The following is a 21,242-nucleotide window of genomic DNA, read 5'->3' on the forward strand; positions in this document are numbered from 1 at the left end:
CTGGATTTTTATAACGTTTTAATTCAAACCACAGCAGGAATGCTCATACACTTAATAAATGGGGTTGGGTTTTTTAATGCATGTGATAAAGTCATTATTTATATTTGTAATCAGCTACATGTATGGGAGGGGTGTCCAAAGTGCTGCCTGGGGGCCATTTTCATCCTGCAGCTCGATTTTTTTTTTAATTGGCCCTCGGAATATTGTAAAAAATAATATTAATTAAATTACCCTTAAACATATATTCCAAACAATTCTTTTTAACAGACCAAGACAGTTATTTTCAATACCTGACAGTTTTGAATGCTTCCTAGCAGTCTTCATCAGAGTGACCAATCCCAAATACATTTATAATATATGAATGTTAGACCAAATGGACCTGATTAGACTTTCAATAAAGTCCAACTTTCATATATTGAAAGACATTGGATTGGTTTGAGCATCGCCCCATCCTTTTTAATCCTTCCATATGTGGACCTTATGTACACCCCGATGTAAGCTTACTGTCTTATATGCACAGAAGCTAAGAAACACACCGGTCTAAAGTAAAATATTATTTCGATCAATTTAAATCAATAACAAACAAAACTGGTGGGATTAAATGTAAATGTATGAAATGTATATTTCAGTGGTTAAATCGCATCAATCAGTCATAGCAGACGCTTTGGCTCTTAGATATTTTTTTAGTGTTGGTTTCCTATGTATTGGTAGACCTTCACGCAGTGGTTCATGCTGTCACACACAGCAAGATGGCCCTCTGGCAGCAGGGTCAACCCACGTGGACTACTTAAGCCCTGGGTCACTAAAGTCCACCCCGTACCGTATGCTGAGTACACCAAGACCCTGTGGGTTTCCCCCCAGTCGGCCACCAAGATGTTGCCCATAGAGTCGATACAGACTCCCCAGGGGGAGCGAAGCACAGGTCCCATGGCCGAGCACACCCCCAGAACTCGTACTGTGCTCCAACCTGGCTCCAGGACTTTGATGCAGGGCACAAAGCCTGTTTCCGTGCCTCGCTCAGACACAGCGACCATCCCTGAGCTCACGCAAGCTGCCACCCAGTAAGGCCGATGGAATCCGGTCACGACGGTGCGCTCTAAACGAGAACCGGTCTTATGGTCCAGCTTTAAAGCGATGAGGGTACCTTTACGGATATCAGCCACCAAGAACTCGTCCAACTGTGTCACCGTCACGCCCCTGGGAGCTTCTAGTTCCTCTTTTGCAGAGCCCACACCTGACCCCCCGAAGGTCTGGAGGAGTCGGCCATGCCGGCTGAACACCAGTAGAGATCGTTCCGCCGCACAGCTCAGTGCGATCAGGCCCTTGCCGTTCACTGCTATGTCAAAGAAGTTTCTGCATCGCCTGGCCAAGCCCTCAGAGTTGGGGGATCTGATTTGCTGGAGGACATTCCCCCGAGGGTCTGTGACCTGGGACAAGAGTTTTGAGTTAGTTTCAGCACACATAACTGCCACTTTGGTTGATCACAAATAGACAGAAACCTCTAAAGTGCAACATTTCATATTTTTTTTTATAAATTTTAACTTGCACAAAACTTCATTTTTCAAAACATCCACGCATTCCATGTGAGACGTCAGTTCTGCAAGCATCAAACGCTTAAGTCTGCCTTCTGTGTTTTCGCAATCATGGACTGGTGTCAGTCGCGCGCTTTAGTACAGGGGTCTCAAACATGCGGCCCGCGGGCCAAATGTGGCCTGCTGGACACTAGTTTGAGGCCCCCGCCTTGATATGAAAGTTTAATGTTGGTGCGACCCGCGCAAGTTTGATATGGATGCTGTATGGTATCATGTACCCAGAAAAAAATTATTACGTTTGATTAATGTTCATGTTAAAGGTTAAATAACTGTTAATAGTTATCCTCCCTGTCCGTGTGGAAGTGGTAAGTTTTTGGCTATTTAAGTTTAAAGGAAATAACTTGAAGGCTACCGTTTAGGTCGCAAGCTCTCCAGTTTGCGAGTTAGCATGTGTCTCAAGACCCTGCAGTTGCTCAATATGTTGTAAATAAAAAAAGTATAAATGTGACTATAGTCGTGTTTTGTCATGTCTACAGGGCTCTAATAATGCTTTGTTAATTTTAATCTGAAAAAAAAAATTTGTCTACCCACCAACTATTATTTGCCGTTTTATTATTATTATTATATTTATTTATTTATTACTGATTGATTGATTTTCTTTATTCTTGATTTGTTTATTTATTTTTCATCTTATTTTGTGTAGAAAAACAAAAAGTAAGATATTTGAGAACAGTGGAATGTTTTATCAGAGTTTTTCTTGTAGAAAATTGGAACCAAAGCGAAGTTTTTTAATTTTTTTTTTTTTTTTTTGGAAAACCTGATGCAGCCCAGTCTCACCCAGACCCGAGCTCCAGTGGCCTCCAAGTAAATTGAGTTTGAGACCCCTGTTTTAGTATGACAAACACTGATTATCATCTTTATTTCAAATGGGACATTCACCATCATGGTGGACTTTAGAGGTTCCTGTGCCTGGCTTACCACATTCCACAAACCTGAATACGAGCATTCCCACAATCCACGATGAAGAGCTGCCCATGTGGTGTGCAGTAGATACCACTCGGTAGGGTGAGGTCTGCCCGACCCGACCCTTGCTTCCCAAACTGGTGGATTGAATGGCCTTCCCTTAGTAGGAACCAAGAAGTCTCTCCTTCCTCCTTCACTCCCACCAGAGCTAGACCTTGGCCTCTCTTGGGCTCGTGTGAGGAAACATCTAAGACAGACAGAGACAGAGACCTGGCGACAAGCGGCTGAGTTGAGTCACTGGTTGGGACCTGATATGAGACCACCTGCCCCCTGTCAGACGGCAAAGATGAACTAAAGTTGCTGCAATTGACTGTACAACAGTCATTCGGCCCAGTGCTGATCAGTGGGTGTGTCCTGTGGGTCAAGTCCACCGCAGACTTGGACAGGCGCCCGTTATTGCTTAACGAGCTTCTGTTCACACTGTAGTCACGAGAAGGGCTGACCACAAAGGTGTAGCTGGAGTCCAGGCTGTCTGCTGGTGAAGGCGCTCGGCCAGAATCGCAGAGTGTCCCGAGGGAGTGGTCGTCCGACGACTGGCTGAGGCATGAGTGTGGACGTCCTTGAGAGGTGAGGTCCAGGCAGCTGCGGCTGGCTGTGGACTCCCTCTGGCTCCTCCGAGATTTCTTTCCAGCTCTCAGAAGTCCACTGCCTTGATTGGGCTTTCCATTGGCTGCCCCCTGACTATCTAAAGTTACAGCGTGTTGAGAACCAACATGTCGCCGACTCCCCTCGGGGGAGGACAAGGAGACAGCAGGTGGTGTCCTCTTGTTCCTGGGAGTGCAAACTTCATCATTGCTGCTTATTGACCAATCATGTTGCCTGCTATCAGGCTTGAGGACAGTTGGAAAATTTTCCCCACATGATGATTCCATCTGCTGGTCTTCGGGGGATTTCAATTGTGATGAAGACCCCAACTTCGGAGGCCATTTATTCTTCAAGGAAGTCATTGACTCCTCTTTTGTTTCTGTGTCACACGAGTAAGACAGGCTCATCTTTTTGACCGCCCTGTCTGTTGTGGAGACCCATCCCTGTCTCTGTGGGCATCTATTTTCTCTGAGAACTTGCTGACTAGTCTCTGCAAAACGCATCTCCTGACAATGGAGAGCACACAGTTGCCCATGTGGACCACAAGCGCCAGCATGTAGAGAAATATTCTGATCCTGCACTCGGATGTCTCCAAAGGTGACAGCATTTGGTTGGGAGCTGGGCTTGAAGGCCACTTTCTTCAGGGAGACAGAGACTTCCCAGGGTTGGAGGAATTCTGCAACCTCCTTCACCAAGAGATTCTGGTCTGGAGATGCTTCCTGAATTTGCTGCTGAAGGAGAACCAATTTTCTGAGCCTTTGGTCCAGCAGGGATTGGCTGACCCTGGCTGCGGCTACGTTCTCCCTCTGTACCTGCTCCAGGTGCTGCTGAGTGTCACGGTGGTCTTGCTCCACCCGCTCAAGCAGGCGACGCTCCTCTCTGCGAGCTCCCAGGATGGCACGCTCTACCCCTCGCTTCACAGAGTCTGTCTCCGTGGCGTGGCGCTCCTGCAGACGATGGAGCTCCACCTCGGCCTGGGCAAGATCATATTGCGCTTGTGTCACCCAGCAAGTCGGGGACTGGTGGACGGGGCTCTGGGCTGCAACAGGAGAGGTGGGGTTGCTGGGCAAAGGACTTCCTGGAATCATGACGGCTCTTATCTTTACAGTGACTTTCTGAAAACAACAAAGATGGTGGACGGGAAGATGAATACATGCTGTACAACTGAAGACTTCATTCTTCACAAGATGATTTTCTGGGGTGGCTCTTGGATTCTAGTATTGAGGAAGTTCCAAGAGACTTAAAATGTAAAAAATAAACTATACATTTTTGTAGCCACACTTTTACCCATACTGTCACCAAAATATGAGCTAATATGAACTAACAAGCAACATGAACATAGCACTTGGCAGAGATAACGATGCACTAGTTTGTTTGTATGTGTTTATTAATACAAATCTGACGTGTCTAACAGCATTGACCAGTAGGCCATTATTTATTTAGGTTTGTTAGCCACATGGTTGCTAAGCTACCAAGCTGCAGTTGCAGAGTGATACTGTTGCGGTTTCAAGTTTTCTGCAGCAAATTCATTTGCATATAAGAGCCGCGGGCAGAGTGTAGGCAGCAACAACAACAACAAAAAATCATTTACTGTGTTGACGCAAATAAAAGCTCACCTTTATTCCTACACACTGTTCAAAGTTGCATGAAGCCACGCGTGTAAAAATAAGACGGGAAACAAATATTTCTCACACTGAGCTAACATAAGAGAGCCTGACATTTTTTATTTGAAACTGTATTCAATAAAACCTAAATATACTAACAAAAAACAAAACATAAACTTAAGACACAATGATACATTGCACTTATTTTGATGTACAGTCCTTGTTTCTTTTGAGTTGGTATGGTATGTGTATGTTTACACACAGTATATGTACATGTATACAATTATATTAAAAATATGAATACAAATCTAAATTTTATACATTTTCTTCTTTAAAATATATAATTTGTTTTAATTTTATTAATGAATTTAAGTATCTATATATCTGTCATCATTCTGCATTTATTAAACTAAACACTTGTTAACACACACAGATATACTGTATATGGGTAAAATATAAACACATTCACATACACATATACTGTATAGTATATGTGTTTATTATATACTGTATATAAATACATGCACACATAATATACATACATTAAGCACTCTCTTTGTAGAACTCACAAACATGATCACACCCATTTAGCTGGTGTTATTTTATCTGTTCCAGGTCAAGATATTGAAATGTGCCGCAAAATGCCCCCATCTTCATGTTATAGATATAATTAACATAAAAAACAATCTATAGTCTATAGTCATTCAAAAGAAGGACTTTAAAAGTGTCTTACCTTGGTCAGTTTCCCTTTCCTCCTCTTGCCATCGCCTGTTGCTAGGAGACTGGTAAGCTGACTCCAGTACTTTCCTCCATGTTCTCCTGACTGGGTTTACAACCTAAGCAGATCTTAAAAAAAGAAGTCAAGTCTTGCATTTTGAACCTGCAGCTGACAGTTTCACTTTACAGTCACACACAAGAGACACCAGAACAAAGGCTGTGCTGCTGACAGTGACTTTATAAATTAATAAAAACATTCCCTTTAGTGTTCTTGTGACAGTTTTTTTTCTTGCATTTCCCCAGCCCCGCCAACACACACACAATGTGATTATAGAAAAATATCCGTAACATTCCGTCAGAATGTTTTGAGTCCTGATGCCGTTGCCTTCCACATACATCTGCACTGTGTAGCCACTACACGCTTTTTTTTTTAAAACAGTATTTACATTTTACATCAGTTTTTGTGCTTCACCTCCAGTAGGGGGCAATGCCGGCAGGTTTTGCATAGTTCGAGTTTCACAGGTAAACAAAAACAAAAAAAATGTGCACGCCTTGTGTTGTGAAAACTCAAACATGGTACAATAACAGTTTTACAAGAAAAAACAATAGCTCAGCAAATAATATCTATACTTGGCAAATAAGTAGTGAGACATGTTTGTTTGGCATCACTGTATTTTTTTCCCTTGAAATCAGAGGTGTCAAAACTTTTTCCACTGAGGGCCGCACAAAGAAAAATTAAAGTAACTGGGGGCAAAAAACAAAACAAAAACAAATCTGGAGACATGCAAAGACGTTATACACTGCTCAATAAAAGTTAGGGATCTGGCTTACAGGTGAAAATTCAGGATGATTCTAAAATAAACCAGAACATTTAGAGGTGATCTTCATTTGAGAATGTAAATGTTTAAATACACATCCAACTGTTCAAAGCTTCAGTACTTTTTGCAAAACCTCCAATCTGTAAATAAATGCACTGGTTCAAATAGAATTGGTAAAAGTTGTGCAAAAAGTACCGAAACATTGAACCAATGGAGATGCATTTAAAAGTTCACCTGTAAAAGGTTACAGTGTATTTCACCCGGAAGCTAAATACTGCTTATGTTTTGTGAGTATATATTTTCAGAAAAAAAAACAGCCTGCATGCTTTGTACTATAGATGACGATTGAGTATGCCCTACATGTCCTTCTTTTTTAGGTTTCTTGCTAGAATGTGCAGTGGGCCAATTACCAAACAAGCTAAGTGCTGCTGATTGCCCCCAGGTCACACTTTGGACATCCCTGCTTTAAAGGGATAGGTCCGATTTCTTGTATGACATTCCCATCAGCAGTGTAGTGCATCAACGATGACTTACCCACCATTTTGTCCCGTGAGTCGAGTTCTGGTCGGATTTTGGGGATGACAAACATAGTTCTGATTTGTTGGTGGGTCCACTTAAGAAAAGAGTTTGGTATCCCAAAACAATATGCGTTGAAAAGACTAATACATTTGCATCACACGGGAAAACAAAATCAGACCTCAATCGCCCTGAGCCCCACCATCTAACCGGAACTATGTTCGTATCAAAATCCATACAAAGGACAATGTGGGGTGTAAGTCACCGCTGATGTGCATGTCATACATAAAAATCATGTCAAAAAATCTGAACTATCCCTTTATGTCACAGCTTTACTGTACTAACACCATAAAGTGGCTGCCAGAGGAACTAAAATCGGTCCATAGAATCTTTCCTAGCACGTACAGTTCTAATATTAATAAATGTGGCATGTGGATCTCCCTGATTCACTAATATGAAATGGTTTGACTCCAGGAAGACATCATCTTGGGAGGTTAAAATGCCCGTAACAAACATTGTGTTCTAAGATATAAAGTCTTCAAATAAAGTCTCTCTTTTCCCTTTTATTTCCCCCCTGAACCTGAACTAGCTGTGTAGACTTTTTCTCTCAGCAGGAGGGTCATCATCGGGTTCGCTGTGGGCAAGTTTTTAAAGTGAGTAGCTCGTAGTTTGCACCGAACTGCTAGAACAAGGAAGCTATGGCACCAGACAAACCCAAGACGACGATGCAACCTCTAACTGGCCCTAACTGGCAATGCAGAGCATTGTAAACTGGGCAGAAAATGACAGTGAATGCAATGTCAGAGCTAAAAGACGTACAGATGAGGTGCTCAAAATGCAGAGCTTATGGAACACAGGAAATCTTTAAAAAAAGGTTAAAGATATGTTTCGGACACATTAAACACAGTTAAATCCAATTTATCACCCTTTGAAAAGACCTTGACTAGCACCAACTGAGTGCGCTATTACTTTGTAGGCAGACAAACACAGAAGTTTGACTGATAGTGTAAATAATATAACACATGATATGCACAATGTCTTTTAGACATCCCTTTTGGTATGAGAGCGTGGCCATGGTTAATGACTGTTGACAATCCAGTGGCCGATGTGGAAAGATGGCGAGTAGGCAGTGCTTATTCCTCAGCATCTGTACCAACAAAGGGGAGTGCAACGGCATGCTCTTGAGCAAGAGCGGCCAGCTCCTTGAGGAACTCGCAGAAGACGACAGCGCAGTAGACTGCGTTCTTCACACGCAGCGCCTCAGCTTGCTTTTCCAGATTGGAGGCTCCGCTGCCGCCTCCTCCTCCACCGCCGCTACCACGGAACAGAGCACTGTGCAGCGTCTGGCCCCCAACCCGTACGTGTGCCAGCGCCATCTGGGCAGCACTTCGAGTTCGGGTGGGGCTATTGGTGTGCCGAAGGATCAGGTCACTAAGAGATGATTTTCGACTCTTAACTGGAATGAAAGAATGCCATGAGTCAGGAAGTGAGCAAGTATCATAGTTTTTTGTTTTTTTTTTAAACCTTGACTCCCCCTCTCACCTAGTGAATCTGAGCGCCGCAGGACAGGGACGGCACCAGGGGGCTCGCTCCAGTCCACTTTTCCACGGGCCACCAGGTACAGTTGGGCTTTCCTCAGCATGGAAGGGAAGTCCTCATGGGAGGCAGCAAAGGCCTCGATGCGATTCTTCACAGAACCCAAAACCTGTTGAGTCATGAGAAAGTGTTAGTGTGTGGGGCTAAGGGTGACGGCGATGCTGATATGGAAAGGGTGTCATATACCTGGATGAGAGACTTGACACTGGGCTGGAAAACCATGTTGGTGTTGAGCAGGAAGGAGCGTAGGAGTGGTTGCGGGTAGCATGCCAGCTGGGCCACCATGCCTGTCAGCAGGATGTTGACATACAGAGAGTTCTGGAGCATGTTCTCCAGCTTGGTGAGCAGAACCACCATGAACGGCCCTGCAGAGACCCCACAGATGGATGTTTGCATGTTCTGTAAAAAAAACATCAGTCAGGGTCACCATGAGGTTCTTACCTGTGTATGGCTGACATGACGCCCCATTGAGTGGTCTGGCTGGACTGCAGAGGGCAGTTACAGCAGCACCGGTTTCATCAGCTGCCATTTTTGCTTCCAGCTCTTCCTCTTGTTGCTCATCACTAAGGGACGTGGGGTTGTTCTCCCCCTGCTGGCAGGCTGCGGCACTGCAAACGGTCACACAGTCCTCCATCTCTCTCAGCTCCTGTGAGAAAGCCTCGATGTTGATGCCTTCACCGTTAGATCCCCCAAGAGCGTGCGTCTCTTCGGGAGACTGTTCAAGAAGTTCCTCGATGAGACTCTGCACTGTGGGCCCACTCTCGGATGAGTGTGTCCGGTGCAGGTTGGAGGCATCATCTGTGTCTGACAGATGTGGGGCGGAGGCAGATTTGGCACCACAGGTGGCATCACTGTTGTCAAATAAGGACTGCTGAACAGGGCAGCCGTGGGAGGGGCATGTGATGACAGAACCATTTTGATTTGCGTTCTCATCCAAAACCTGCTCATCGCCCAAGTCTCTCTTCACCTTCTTCACCTCATGGCTCACACACCCTTCCCCCATCCCTGCCGTCCCATTATAGATGGCAAGGTAACCTAAGGTGACGGTTGCAGGATTGTGAGGGGCTGGTGTGGGGGCAGGTTGAGAACCGGCTAAAGGGACAGGTGAAGAGGATGACACGAGAGGGGGGACAGGTTTTGGGAGGAGCTCTTCTCGCTGTAGGCTGCGCTTCTTGGAACGCGGCGTGAGGCTGATGCAGTTGTTTTGGCCAATGGTAACGTCCCACTCGCCGCTGTCCCGCTCTGAGCTGCTCCACTCGGACCTGGCCGCAGCCACCATGGCTTCCCTCTGCTGGCCCTGTGGCATATTGCTGCCTCCTCCTGGCTGGAAAGAGAAGTGCTGCTCAGGGAACATGGCCATGGAGGGGTTGGAGGTGGGAGGGGGCGGGGGTGGAGGTGCTGTGCTCGGGCAAGGGTTTTCACCATCGTATGGCGCAGACCATGCCCGACAAGCCCAAGAGCAAAGTTCAATGCCTCTTCGGGCATCTTTCAGATAGTCCAGGTAACCTGATTCCCACTCCAGACTCTCGTGCTGCTGGGGGTAGACCGGGCAGTCCGAGGCATAAGAGATGGGAGTACCAGGCTGTGGCGGCTCAATGCTGGGGGATGTAGGAGGACCGCCTCCTGACCCGCCTCCACTACTTTGTTGACGGATGAAGAAAGCCAAGCGCGATGGCGTAACAGGTCTGGGTGTGGCTGGTGACTCTGGCCCTGCATTGTTGAGCACTGCAAACAGAAAGGACCACAAGTCCACTTGAAGTCAAAGTCACATGATGCTTGCTGATTATGACTGCAACTTTCCCTCTAAGCTGCACACGTGCGCAATCACACACTGATTTTGTGTTTCAGTGCACAGCAAATCCTTGCAGCGCAACAAAATACAATCCAATCTGAACTGTAAATAAAATAAACACAATTTGTTCGGACAATTTTGCAACGCAACTCTGAGTGGCAGGCAACAACAGGAGGTAACAACACAATGATGAACACTGTCCAACCAATGACAGGTCCTGTTGGTACGTTCTTTACTTAAATAGCAAATCAATTAATTAACAGTGCATTGTGTAGTCTATGCCGCTGTTTTGGAAGGGTTATGCCGAGTGATGCTGAAGGGACTAGACGGTGGTGTATTTTTTGGTTTATGTATTTTTTTTTATAAACATAAAGAAATACAGCAAATGTAGCATCACTTTCAAATAAATTTCCAATAGTGCCAGAATAGACTGCAAAAGGTGGACAAGAGAAAAAGCTACATTGTAAAATATGCCTTGCTGACCTTTTGAACTCACTCATATACAAAATACCACTGAATGGAACTTGGACTACCTCAAGTTCTCAGGTTTTGGACAGGTGTGATACTACAGTGTACATGTCTGATGGCGCTCACAGAGGTCGATGCTGAGGTCGTTTGAGTGTATGCTCAGACATTTGAAAAATTAGCGGGAACATTGGTGATGAGGTCTCACTTAGTACCTTTGCCTCGAAATGCAGCGTCTTCATCCCGTTCAGTAGAAAGTGCAGTGCTCAGACGGCAGCATTCCGGGATCAGTGACAGGAACTTGTCCGCGCACTTCCCATACATGTCAGTCTCCCTGATAGCACGCCGCTGACTCAGCATGACATGGCCGCAGGGGAGCAGGTACCTGGGCGGGCGGCCAACAGTCACAATTAATACTGTCGTTTGATTGATGATGCGACAGGACAGTCTGCCCCGTGTGGAGGAGATGCTGGTTGCGATGCATTATTGCTATGCAATGACATACCTGAGGACGAGCTGCAGCATGATGTCTTCGCAGTTGAAAGCCAGAAGAGTTCTGAAGAGGCTCAGAGACACCATGCAGAGCTACAATACAACAAATGTTCAATTTAGTCCACCAGAGGTAAGATAATTTTTTTGGTTAATTAGCAAAAACGATCAAACAATTGCTTGACAAAACTTTGCTTTTGGTGCAGATCCACATAAAGATGCAAATTGAGGATTTTTTTAACTTGTTTTTTTCTTTTCATTTGGCCGTTACTAGGGTAACAGTACACAGTTTGGTAAGTACAGTACTTTGGTTTTAAGGTCATGGCGTTGTTCATTTCGTCTACTGTAAGAGAACATCATCAAACTGAATATTAAGATGTCTGAACAAAACATCCACACCTTAGCTTTGTGTTATAGGTTAGCAAGCAAATAATTCTTCATTCATTCATTCATTCATTATCTATGCCACTCCTATGTCGTAGGAGTATGCTGGAGCCTATCCCAGCTGACTTTGAGTGAGAGACATGGCAGAGTACACTATGGCCTGGTCACAAGCGAATCGCAGGGCAATCATCCTATTGACAACTATTGACACTTACATTCATACATATGAACAATTTAGGGTTGAGGAAGCCGCAGTACCCAGAGAAAACCGACACATGCACAGGGAGAACATGAAAACTCCACACAGAGATGTCCAACAGCGATTTGAACCCTGATCTCCGATTGACTACATTCACGTAAAACGACAGGTCACACAATCCACTCCTCGGCAGTAAGCACTTCAATTCAACCAAATTGGACATCCTGTAAAGGACAACACAGACAGACCAACTGACCCTTGAATTGCTGCTGATGCGCGTGAGCAATGTGTCAAGGATGGAGTCGTTGTCCAGGCGATGCAGCAGGATGAATCGCAGGAAGGTTTTGAGGAGGGCCGTCTCGCTCACACTGCGCAGGAAGAGGTCCAAGTAGGCGGTGCTGGCTATCATCTCGTCCACTGATGACTACAACATACACACACAACAAAAATAAAACAATTTTGTACAACACTGTTAACATACTGTAACTAAGTAAATATGTGCTTTATTCTATGCACCTTGTGCAGGGCAGGGCCCATGACAGGAACCAGGAAGCCGTTGTGTAGGTAGTCCAGGAGCTGGGACCGCACTAGGTGATGAGCGACCTGCACCACGGCATTGCAGAACTCCAGCGAATTCATAAAGAGAACGAGGGAGGAGACACTCATCCAGTCCTCACGCCGCAAGGCGTGCCAGTCGTCCCCTCGCACCTCAATCTTTCGGGGAAGCGACGAGTAGAGGGCACTCAAGCCGGTTGCCAGCACCTGAGAATGGCCGGAGACTTCAAAGTTAGTGCCAGGATTCAGAATAGTCACCCTTGGTCGACGCGAGAGTATCTGAGTGCAAGGGTATGAAAACTTTTTTTTTTCTCCAAGAGCGTTATACAGAACAAATAAAACATGCGGAAGCCATTTTGATACATTAAAGATGCTAAAACCAATCCAATGGAGGTCAATGTATGCTAAACTAGCTTTTGTGTTATAGATGACAAAGCAAATCATTATTAGTTTAGGGCTGGGAGAAATCTTATATCGTAGTTGAATCCGCTATTTTGTGTAGGAAAAGTTACTAGTTTGTTTGCACCGATCACGCCATGAACTCCATAACAGAAAAGTATTTTTTGTTAATTTATTATTGCGTGACTAAATGACTAGTGGTGTCACAAGTTTTTATTGTGTTACCTTGATTTCGGTTGTTTGTTTTGTTGGTAATTGTCTCTTTTTATTGTATCCCTAATGGTAGCATAACTAGTAGTATAACATACACTGTGTATAATGGATGCTATGCCATCTGTTTAATTTTTATTTTTTGCACAGCTTGGTTTTGCACTCAAAACGAGTATTATTGTCATTGCACACATGCATGACTGCACTAACACATACACACCGGGCAGAAGTAGGAGTTCTCCGCGATGTAACGGGCCACATTGTCATTGCTGGCTGAAGTGGCCATGACCAGCAACAGTGCGTCTCTGGCCTGTTGTCCGATGGCGCCATCGCGGTGGATGAAGGGCACGAGGAGCGAGAAGATCAGCAGGTTGGTGGATCCTTGCTGGATAGGTGTCACCTGGAACAACATCTCCAGAAGCACAGGCTGCCGGGCCATGGACACGCAGATCTGACATTTGGGAAGGTCGTTATGATTATAAGTTTGTGACTATTAGACTTGATAAAAGACAGCAAAAACACACAATTCACTACCTGATTGAGAAGCAGAACCAGACTGTTTTCCAAGGCAGCAGGACAACCAAGTTCTGGGTCGGCGCAGGCTCCCAGCAGCCTGAGCAGGGGGTGCAAGATGGCCGCATGCTGCAGCAAAGGCTGCTTGGATTGGCCTATGAGCATCTCAAACAGCTTAAGCAGTGCCCCTTGGCTGTCTGGGTCCAGGCCACGGCGAAAATGCCACCTGACCACACACTCTAAAATGTCCTGGCTGACCACCAAGTTCAGTATGGGGCCCGCGACTCGCTTGTTGGCGCTGCCCTCCGACACCTCGCAAGGCCGCTCCTCAGCCAGCAGACAAAGCATCTGGTCCGTGTGGTTCCTGACTGCAATCAAGTCGTCAGTAGACGATGATGACTCGGTCTGCTCCAGCACACGTGACACCTGTAACATGCAGTCAAAAGGTTGGACATTTAAAGGGGACCTATTATGCTCATTTTTCCACCCTTTGTATTGAGTTGTGGTCTCATAGAGCAGCTACACACAATAACCCGCATAGAAAACTTTTTAGATTTTGCAAAATTTGCAGCTATTGTAGCTGTATTTCTTTTGATTTGTGCTTACTGCCAAAACGGTCTCTCTTAATTTATTCCACCCATGGCTAGCCTTCAGGCATGCCCATTCTGCTGTGATTGCTCACACGCCCAAAGTACTTCCTAACTATGAACCATAAGGAAGCCCACCCCTCTGTGACATCATAGAGGAATGGTTTTACCACGCCTTGTCAAACCGATCTTTTTGAGCCATCCCACACTTCTTTCAGGGCTCACTTACAAATGCACAAACCTCATTATCTGAAACCTTGGCATCATTTAACATGAGAATGCAACATTCTAACTACATTTATAGGACAGAAAGGGGAAAAAAGCACAATAGGTCCCCTTTAAGATACATGTGTCATAGTAGCTAACACTCCGGAATAAAGCCTAAAGTGGACACACAAGTACACAACCAAAGTGATGAATCAGCATGACTACAGCGATGATGTGTTGTGGTAGATAAAGTATTACTTCCTTGAGTTTTGGCGGCCTTAAATGGGTGCTCAATAAGCACAGATGCCTTGTGTGATTTTTTTCTGGGTGCAGATAAGCTTGTTAAAAAATGACTAACAAAAGACAACTACTTGAAATTTTAGTATTCAAAGTGCTCACCTGTCTCCAGTGGTTCTCGAACACCATCAGACATGTCTCTGGGTCGGCTGTGCAGGGGGCCGACGGGGCAGTGCCCCAACCCGGCCGACTGCTAGGAGTCCGTGGGTTCAACCTGCTCAGCCAGCTCATGTCAGACACAGTGGCAGAGGCAGGTTAAAGGTTGCAAGAAACAATAAGAGGAGCTGCGTCTCTGCGTCTCTCTAAGAGAGGAGGATGATGCGGATGAGAAGTGGGGAGGGGCTGTCGTTGTGGTTGTCGGTCAGTGTTCTCGTTCAGGAAGTGCTACAACCCAGTCCTCCGAGGTGACCCTGTCATCCGGTCTGAAGCCAAGACCACTCCATAGCTGGCCTGGACTCTTACTCTTAGCTGTGAGAAGAACACGGATATGCTCATTCATTGGATTAGCAGAGTGGTTCTCAGTTATTTTATGTCATGCTCCCTCCAGGGGACAGAAATGATTCATAGGTTGTGGGTGTGACATCCACCAAAAACATTTCCATTTACATCTTCCTTAATCACAAGCACAGGCATTTCAGTTTGTTGAAGATTTAGTAGCAATGTGTGCATAGGCTTATTTTTAAAGGTAAGATGAATATTTCCATCAACAAACATTAACTATAGAATTGAATAGAATCTTTCTGCTTTTAAAATGTCTTATCTTATTTTGAAGGACGATCAGGGAAGTGTGTTCCATGTGTGGAGAATGTGTGTTCACGACTTAAGACGAGCCACATTCATTTTTGTGGCCTCTTGTATTTTTTTCCAATCATGTAAAACGTTCCTAATATTAAAGCAGTAAAATACAACATGGTGAAAATATACTCATCCCGCCTGTGTCATGCACACAAAACCACTGAGTGTTGTTAAGCTTTCCTTTTAAGGAATAATACCCAATGTTCATTATTTTTTCAAGTGCAATTTTGTTTACAGAGACTTTATACTCCATTTTAGTTACTGTATTTATGGTTGTGTGTGCTTTTTATTGGAGTGAGGGAGATTGTTTTTTTTTCTTTTTTCTTTTTTTATGTTTTTGATTATGAAGTTTTATGTAACTGCAAATTTTGACATTCTGACATTTTATTTTCTTTTTTTCTGTTTGTTTAATTTATGATGTTTAATTAAAAACAGCACTTGACATTCCAATTCCAATGTTAAATACCCTTGCTTTTGATACGACGACAAGCCTACAAACAAGCTAACCTGCACAGCCCCCCAAAATTAATGATCCTGTTTCCATGGCAACCATCTAGTGATAACTACTAAGATGCATAGTCACTCAGCAAAGACCACATATGACTAATCACCTTTGCTTTTATGTATTCGCTCAAGGGCAATCTTGCCTCTTAGAACCTGGAACTACATGACCTTGAAGCAGTCCGAGAAAGGTTTACAAAGTCTACCAGGTCTGTGTTGAAGTTTAACTTGGTTAACTTTTAAACTACTTTTTTGTTAGTTGCAGCTGCATGACTTAGGTCACATGATCTGGACTTGTGATAATGTCCTGTTATTCAAGGTGTTTCAGACAAAATGGTGAAGTCTTCGTATGCACATGACACACACATGCTGCAAAAACAGATGAATACACGTCTAACAGATCAGCTCTACTCACCTATCAATCAATCAATCGATCGAGCAATGAACCAAGCCAAAAACCTTTCCTGCATGTTGGACTGTTTAGCTTTTAAATGAAATCTCTCTTTCGTGTTGCCGAGAAGCGGATTAGATGCTCAAAGTCCAGCAACATTCCCAAGCAGGGAGGTTGTGGGCTGTAAAGAAGTAAGTTCTTTTCAAGAAGACCAAGATGGTTCAAGTCCAAAGGTCCAGCGTGAAACTGAGAATAAGTAAACTCCTACAACTGCTAGTACAGGTGTGCATAGGTGGGCGGAGCTATGAGCTGAGAATCACCTTTGCACCTTTGGGTTGAACCACCACTGCCAAGTAGTTTTCCCCAGAATAAAAGGTGACATTTCAAGGACTGTGTCACTGTGCCGCACACAGATAACAAGACAAACGCGCACACAGACAGGAAAGATGACTGATATTTCAGGTCATGAAGGACGTTAAGTTCCTGTCAAAGCATATCTCCTCCATGTCACTCCCCTTTACTTGACTCCCAAATTAGGTCAACTTAATTTTATTTTAATCTTATTTTCTCTACAGCAGCATATCACAGTAGATGTACTTTGACAACTTTCCTATAAAACAGGGAGATACATTGTTCTTCTTAACTAAACATTATCTTATTTACAAAACAGCTTATCATTTCTCTCTCTACATGGTTGTGTTTACAATTTCTCATCTGCTCATCCTGCAGAGGTCCAATCTCAACCATGTTTGTGTTGATATTCAGAAGCCACGCTCCTCGCACGTCTCTATTTACATTTTATCATTTGAGTTCAAAAGTGTATACACTGATAGGGTTGTGCACAATGTTCCCTCAAAGTTGCACAATTACGCACCGCTCCAGCTGTCTCAGTGTACAGTAAATCTATGCAGGACACAAAATAGAATAAAACCTCAACAGTAAATAAAACAAGAAATTTTGTGTGAATGAGAAAGGAAAAGGAGAGAAGAAGCCGGTAAATATTGTGATATTGATGGCAATATTGACAGCAATTACAGTAGCGTAATCGATTTGGACAGGCTCTCACAAACTAAATACACAGTGTGCACATTATACTTATTAAAGTGTCCAGAAGGAAATATTCCACTTGAGACACGGTGACAACATTTATGTAGTAGATATAGCATATATATAGTTAGTATATAGTAGATAAACAACCACTTGATCAACCAACATAACAAATCAAGCCCTGTTTGCAATGTGCAATGACAATCACAACATCTCAATACTACTACTTATATTTAAAAATCATCATTTGACCAAAATATCAGTGTATCCTGGTTGCAGCCATTATTATCTATGAGAGATGCTCAGAAGACCAATGAGCATCCAGGTGTCACCCATCAAAGCAAACTGTAATTTAGCGCATCTCGAAAGGATAAATGGAGCAGTCAGATTTATTTCTCGTTCGTCATTCTGGACACTTTTCAAGCGTGTTACTTTCATCTCGTCAGGTAAAAGATGGAGGCCACTCACCTTGTTTTGGTGTCAAGAGTCTTGACTTGCTGATTTAGCTGCTAGCTTGCAGGTTAGCTAACTGCTAACGGCTCTCCGCTAATGACTTCGACAATCAATATCAGCGCTGCACACGGCCGACTGACACCCGTCTGGCCACGACACTGTGGAATTAAAAACGCCTAACACTTCGTGTTCTGGGCGGCAGCGCATCTTGTTAGTGACATTTCAACATCCTGAACGATGTTTGGCCCAAAGATCGTCCCTGACACACCGCCATCTTTGCTATGACTCCGCCCACGCGGCTACGCGCTGCTCGTGCACATTGTAACCCACTCACTCAGCTTGAAAATGTTTGTATTTAAAAATCAGGGACATTAGTTAGGGAAAAAAGAAAATTATAAATAACAGAAAGCAATGAATTAAGATTAATAATACATGGGAATCGAAAGAGGTATAATAGTATAATAATGAATTATATACATTAATTATTACATTATTAATAAAACAGACAGAGAAATATAAACCAGCTGTAGCTAAAGTGCCACAGAGGAATTAAAGTGCATTTCACAATTGTGTCTTTACTTCCTTGACCATAAGAGCACCAACATTTTCAAAGTTCTTCCTTCTCCCCAGTTCAATGTTACATTCATTGCATGTTACATTTTTAATGTAAAACTGTTTAAGAGCATATTATGTACAGACTCTATGTGGGAGCAAGCTGCCTGGCAGATGAGCAGAAGACCTCCCAGGAGAATTTCCAGAGGGAATGAAGAAAATCCCGGACGTGATGTGTGTGTATATTGTGGTCGTCGTCCGTGGTGACCAACATTAACAGGCAGAGCACAATCACCAGATATCTGATCGCATGTTCATAAAGTCCTTCAAAACGACTTGAATTTGAAAGAACTGGACTTTGAACAATGAATGAAAGGTCTAGTGTCAGTGATTCAAATTCCGGATGGCACAGGTGGATCAGATGGCCTCAAAGGTGCAAAGTGGCGGATGAGGGAGAAGATGGCGGCAGCAACAAAAACAAAGAAGACAACTGCAGCTTGGATGGTGCATCCCAAACAGAGTTAAGAACAATCTTTCAAATTGTATTGATGGTATTTTCAAACAGAGTTAAGAACAATCTTTCAAATTGTATTGATGGTATTTTCATGTGAGACATGTAGGTCAAACTTTTAGGCATGGCTGTTGCATAGAATTAGAGTCCAACACATTTTAAAGGACATATAAGTGAATAGCTAAAGTTGAAGGTCGGACCACTTGGTGCATTGTCTGCCATCTATTTTCTCCAATAAGTTTGGGGTGGACAATACTGCAAATGTTGGTATTGATCCACCCAGGTTTTGTCAATGCAGTACTGAATACTTTTTACTTGAAATTTTCAAGATCCTTGATTGATATAATTTTGCTTTTAATTTGTTGATCGCGGCACGGCGGTTAGCGCGCAGACCTCACAGCTAGGAGACCAGGGTTCAAGGGTTCCACCGTCGGCCATCTCTGTGTGGAGTTTGCGTGTTCTCCCTGTGCATGCGTGGGTTTTCTCCGGCTACTCCGGTTTCCTCCCACATTCCAAAAACATGCTAGGTTAATTGGCGACTCCAAATTGTCCATACGCATCTTGCATACCATAGGTATGAATGTGAGTGTGAATGGTTGTTTGTCTATATGTGCCTTGTGATTGGGTGCCGACCAGTCCAGGGTGTACCCTGCCTCTCGCCCGGAGACAGCTGGGATAGGCTCCAGCACCCCCCACGACCCTCGTGAGGAAAAAGCGGTAGAAAATGAATGACTTACTGAATTTGTTGATCATGATTCAAGTCCCAATAAAACACAGGAGAAAAATATTTATCAACAAACTTTTAAAAGAGATTACTTCAAGAATCTCTCAATGGTAAGTAGCTTTAGCATTTTCTACAGCATCTGTAACTTGTGATGTGTTTTGCGGGAGTACCAGTGTGTAAAAAACTCAGGTAAAGCCACTACTTCGAGGTGGAAAAGACTATGATCAACTCTGCTTCTTGTATGCTATAAAGCTACACAGACAGGCGCTTTTGCTCCATGACTTACACAAAATAAACAGTTAGGACACTGATTAACTGTTACTTACTGCTTGCTCAGGCCACACAACCAAGTAATGTTGGAAAAGCATCAGGCTTCAGCAAGGTTGTCGGCTAGACCAGCTGCACTGGCCCATGTTCACAAAACAGTCCAGTGTGAAATGCCATTGACAGATTAAAATGCTTTTCTTTTGCTGGTAGGGAATCAGAAACTCCAACCACTTATGCCTGATGGTGCCATCGTTATAGGAATTGTAAACAAATGCAGCTTTTCTAGAAAGTAAACAGAGGAGCCGAACTTAGGGGAGAGTTGAGAGGGGATGAGCCATCCCAAACTTCTTTCAGGGCTCACTTCCAAATGTGCAAACCTTATTTTCTGAAACTTTGGCATAGTTTAACCCGAGAATACATCATTCTAACTACATTTATAGGTCAGAAAAGTGGAAAAAGCAATAGCAAAATATGTTTCAGATCATCAACAAAATTTAAATATTAGTCAGTGACAACCCAACTGATTACAAAATGCAGTTTTTCAATAAAAAAAAATTAAGCAAAAAATAAAATCCAAACTACATGGCCATGCGTGAAAAAGTGATTGCTGCCCACCCCCCATGGAAACAACTGAGATTAAGACATCATGATGATGTGGAAAATACTCTGGTCTGAAGAGGGAAAAGTTGAACTCTTTGGAACACCGATTACATCCGGTGTAAAAGTAATGTCACATTTCAGAAAAAGAAAATTTGGTGGAGGTAATGTGATGATCCGGGGCTTTTTTGCTGCTTCAAGACATGCTGTGATGAATTTTGCTGTCGACCAAAAAATCCTGAAGAATTCTTCTGTTTTGGTCTTGGTGGGACATTACAAAACAATCTGAAGGTGGGCCTGCAGCCACCTTCAGCGTCAGTTGGACATTTACAAGGCAGAAGCACAACCTAAGAGAACACCCGCCCAAGCCATGCTGTTGGCCAGAAGGTCTGGTGTCCACTGAGAACCTTCTTTCAAGGGTGGAGTCCAAGAAGCTTGCTCCCTGTTTTGTGGGCCCATTCCCCATTAACCCTGTTTCCATGCATCGATCAATGTGAGTCCACGCCGCATTCCACATCAGCTATATCACACCTTCTACATCCAGTACTGTTGTCGTATTGAAACAGCTGCAGTAGAAAACATGTGAGTGCCCTGGGATGCTCCCTCCCTGGCGAACTACACTGCCAGTGAGATAGAACTAGATCAGTTTCTCATGCAGCTGGAGGTGACAAGGACAAACTCTCTCCTCTGGAGCAGATTCTTTGGATTTGTTTTTTGGGAGTCTGTCAGTAATGATGACAATGAGGACGATGGTGATGACTTCCTTTCTTTCACAATTATGTCACCTCAGATGATGTGTAGAGGCTTTGTGACACATGAGCCTAAGATCTCAATGACACAAAAATCCTGCCTCACTGAAAGACCAAGGGTGCAACATATTAGCGTCATCCATCACACATGTTGAGTCCGAGTCACG

The 21,242-nt window shown here is 43.9% G+C and overlaps 2 protein-coding genes across 2 annotated transcripts; both read right to left on the reverse strand.

Annotated features, from left to right (window-relative positions):
- Positions 1-683: 683 nt before the first annotated feature.
- LOC144901562 (E3 ubiquitin-protein ligase TRIM32) lies at positions 684-5,967 on the reverse strand. Its single transcript, XM_078795405.1, has 4 exons — positions 5,934-5,967; positions 5,478-5,567; positions 2,525-2,742; positions 684-1,427 (listed from the first exon to the last, which is right to left on the reverse strand). Exons 1-4 carry the CDS (start codon positions 5,965-5,967, stop codon positions 684-686), a joined length of 1,086 nt encoding a protein of 361 aa, XP_078651531.1.
- fhip1b (FHF complex subunit HOOK interacting protein 1B) lies at positions 5,682-17,962 on the reverse strand. The gene is made up of 12 exons (XM_058082309.2): positions 17,691-17,962; positions 14,591-14,956; positions 13,419-13,823; positions 13,105-13,335; positions 12,237-12,482; positions 11,977-12,144; positions 11,154-11,233; positions 10,864-11,033; positions 8,833-10,116; positions 8,578-8,756; positions 8,338-8,500; positions 5,682-8,251 (listed from the first exon to the last, which is right to left on the reverse strand). The coding sequence occupies exons 2-12, from the start codon at positions 14,717-14,719 to the stop codon at positions 7,929-7,931; spliced, it is 3,378 nt and encodes a 1,125-aa protein (XP_057938292.2). The 5' UTR covers positions 14,720-14,956; positions 17,691-17,962; the 3' UTR covers positions 5,682-7,928.
- Positions 17,963-21,242: the final 3,280 nt, after the last annotated feature.

The sequence above is a fragment of the Doryrhamphus excisus genome, linkage group LG12, assembly GCF_037039965.1.
Source record: "Doryrhamphus excisus strain RoL-2023G ecotype Guam linkage group LG12, RoL_Dexc_Guam_v1.1, whole genome shotgun sequence".
Lineage (NCBI taxonomy): Eukaryota > Metazoa > Chordata > Actinopteri > Syngnathiformes > Syngnathidae > Doryrhamphus > Doryrhamphus excisus.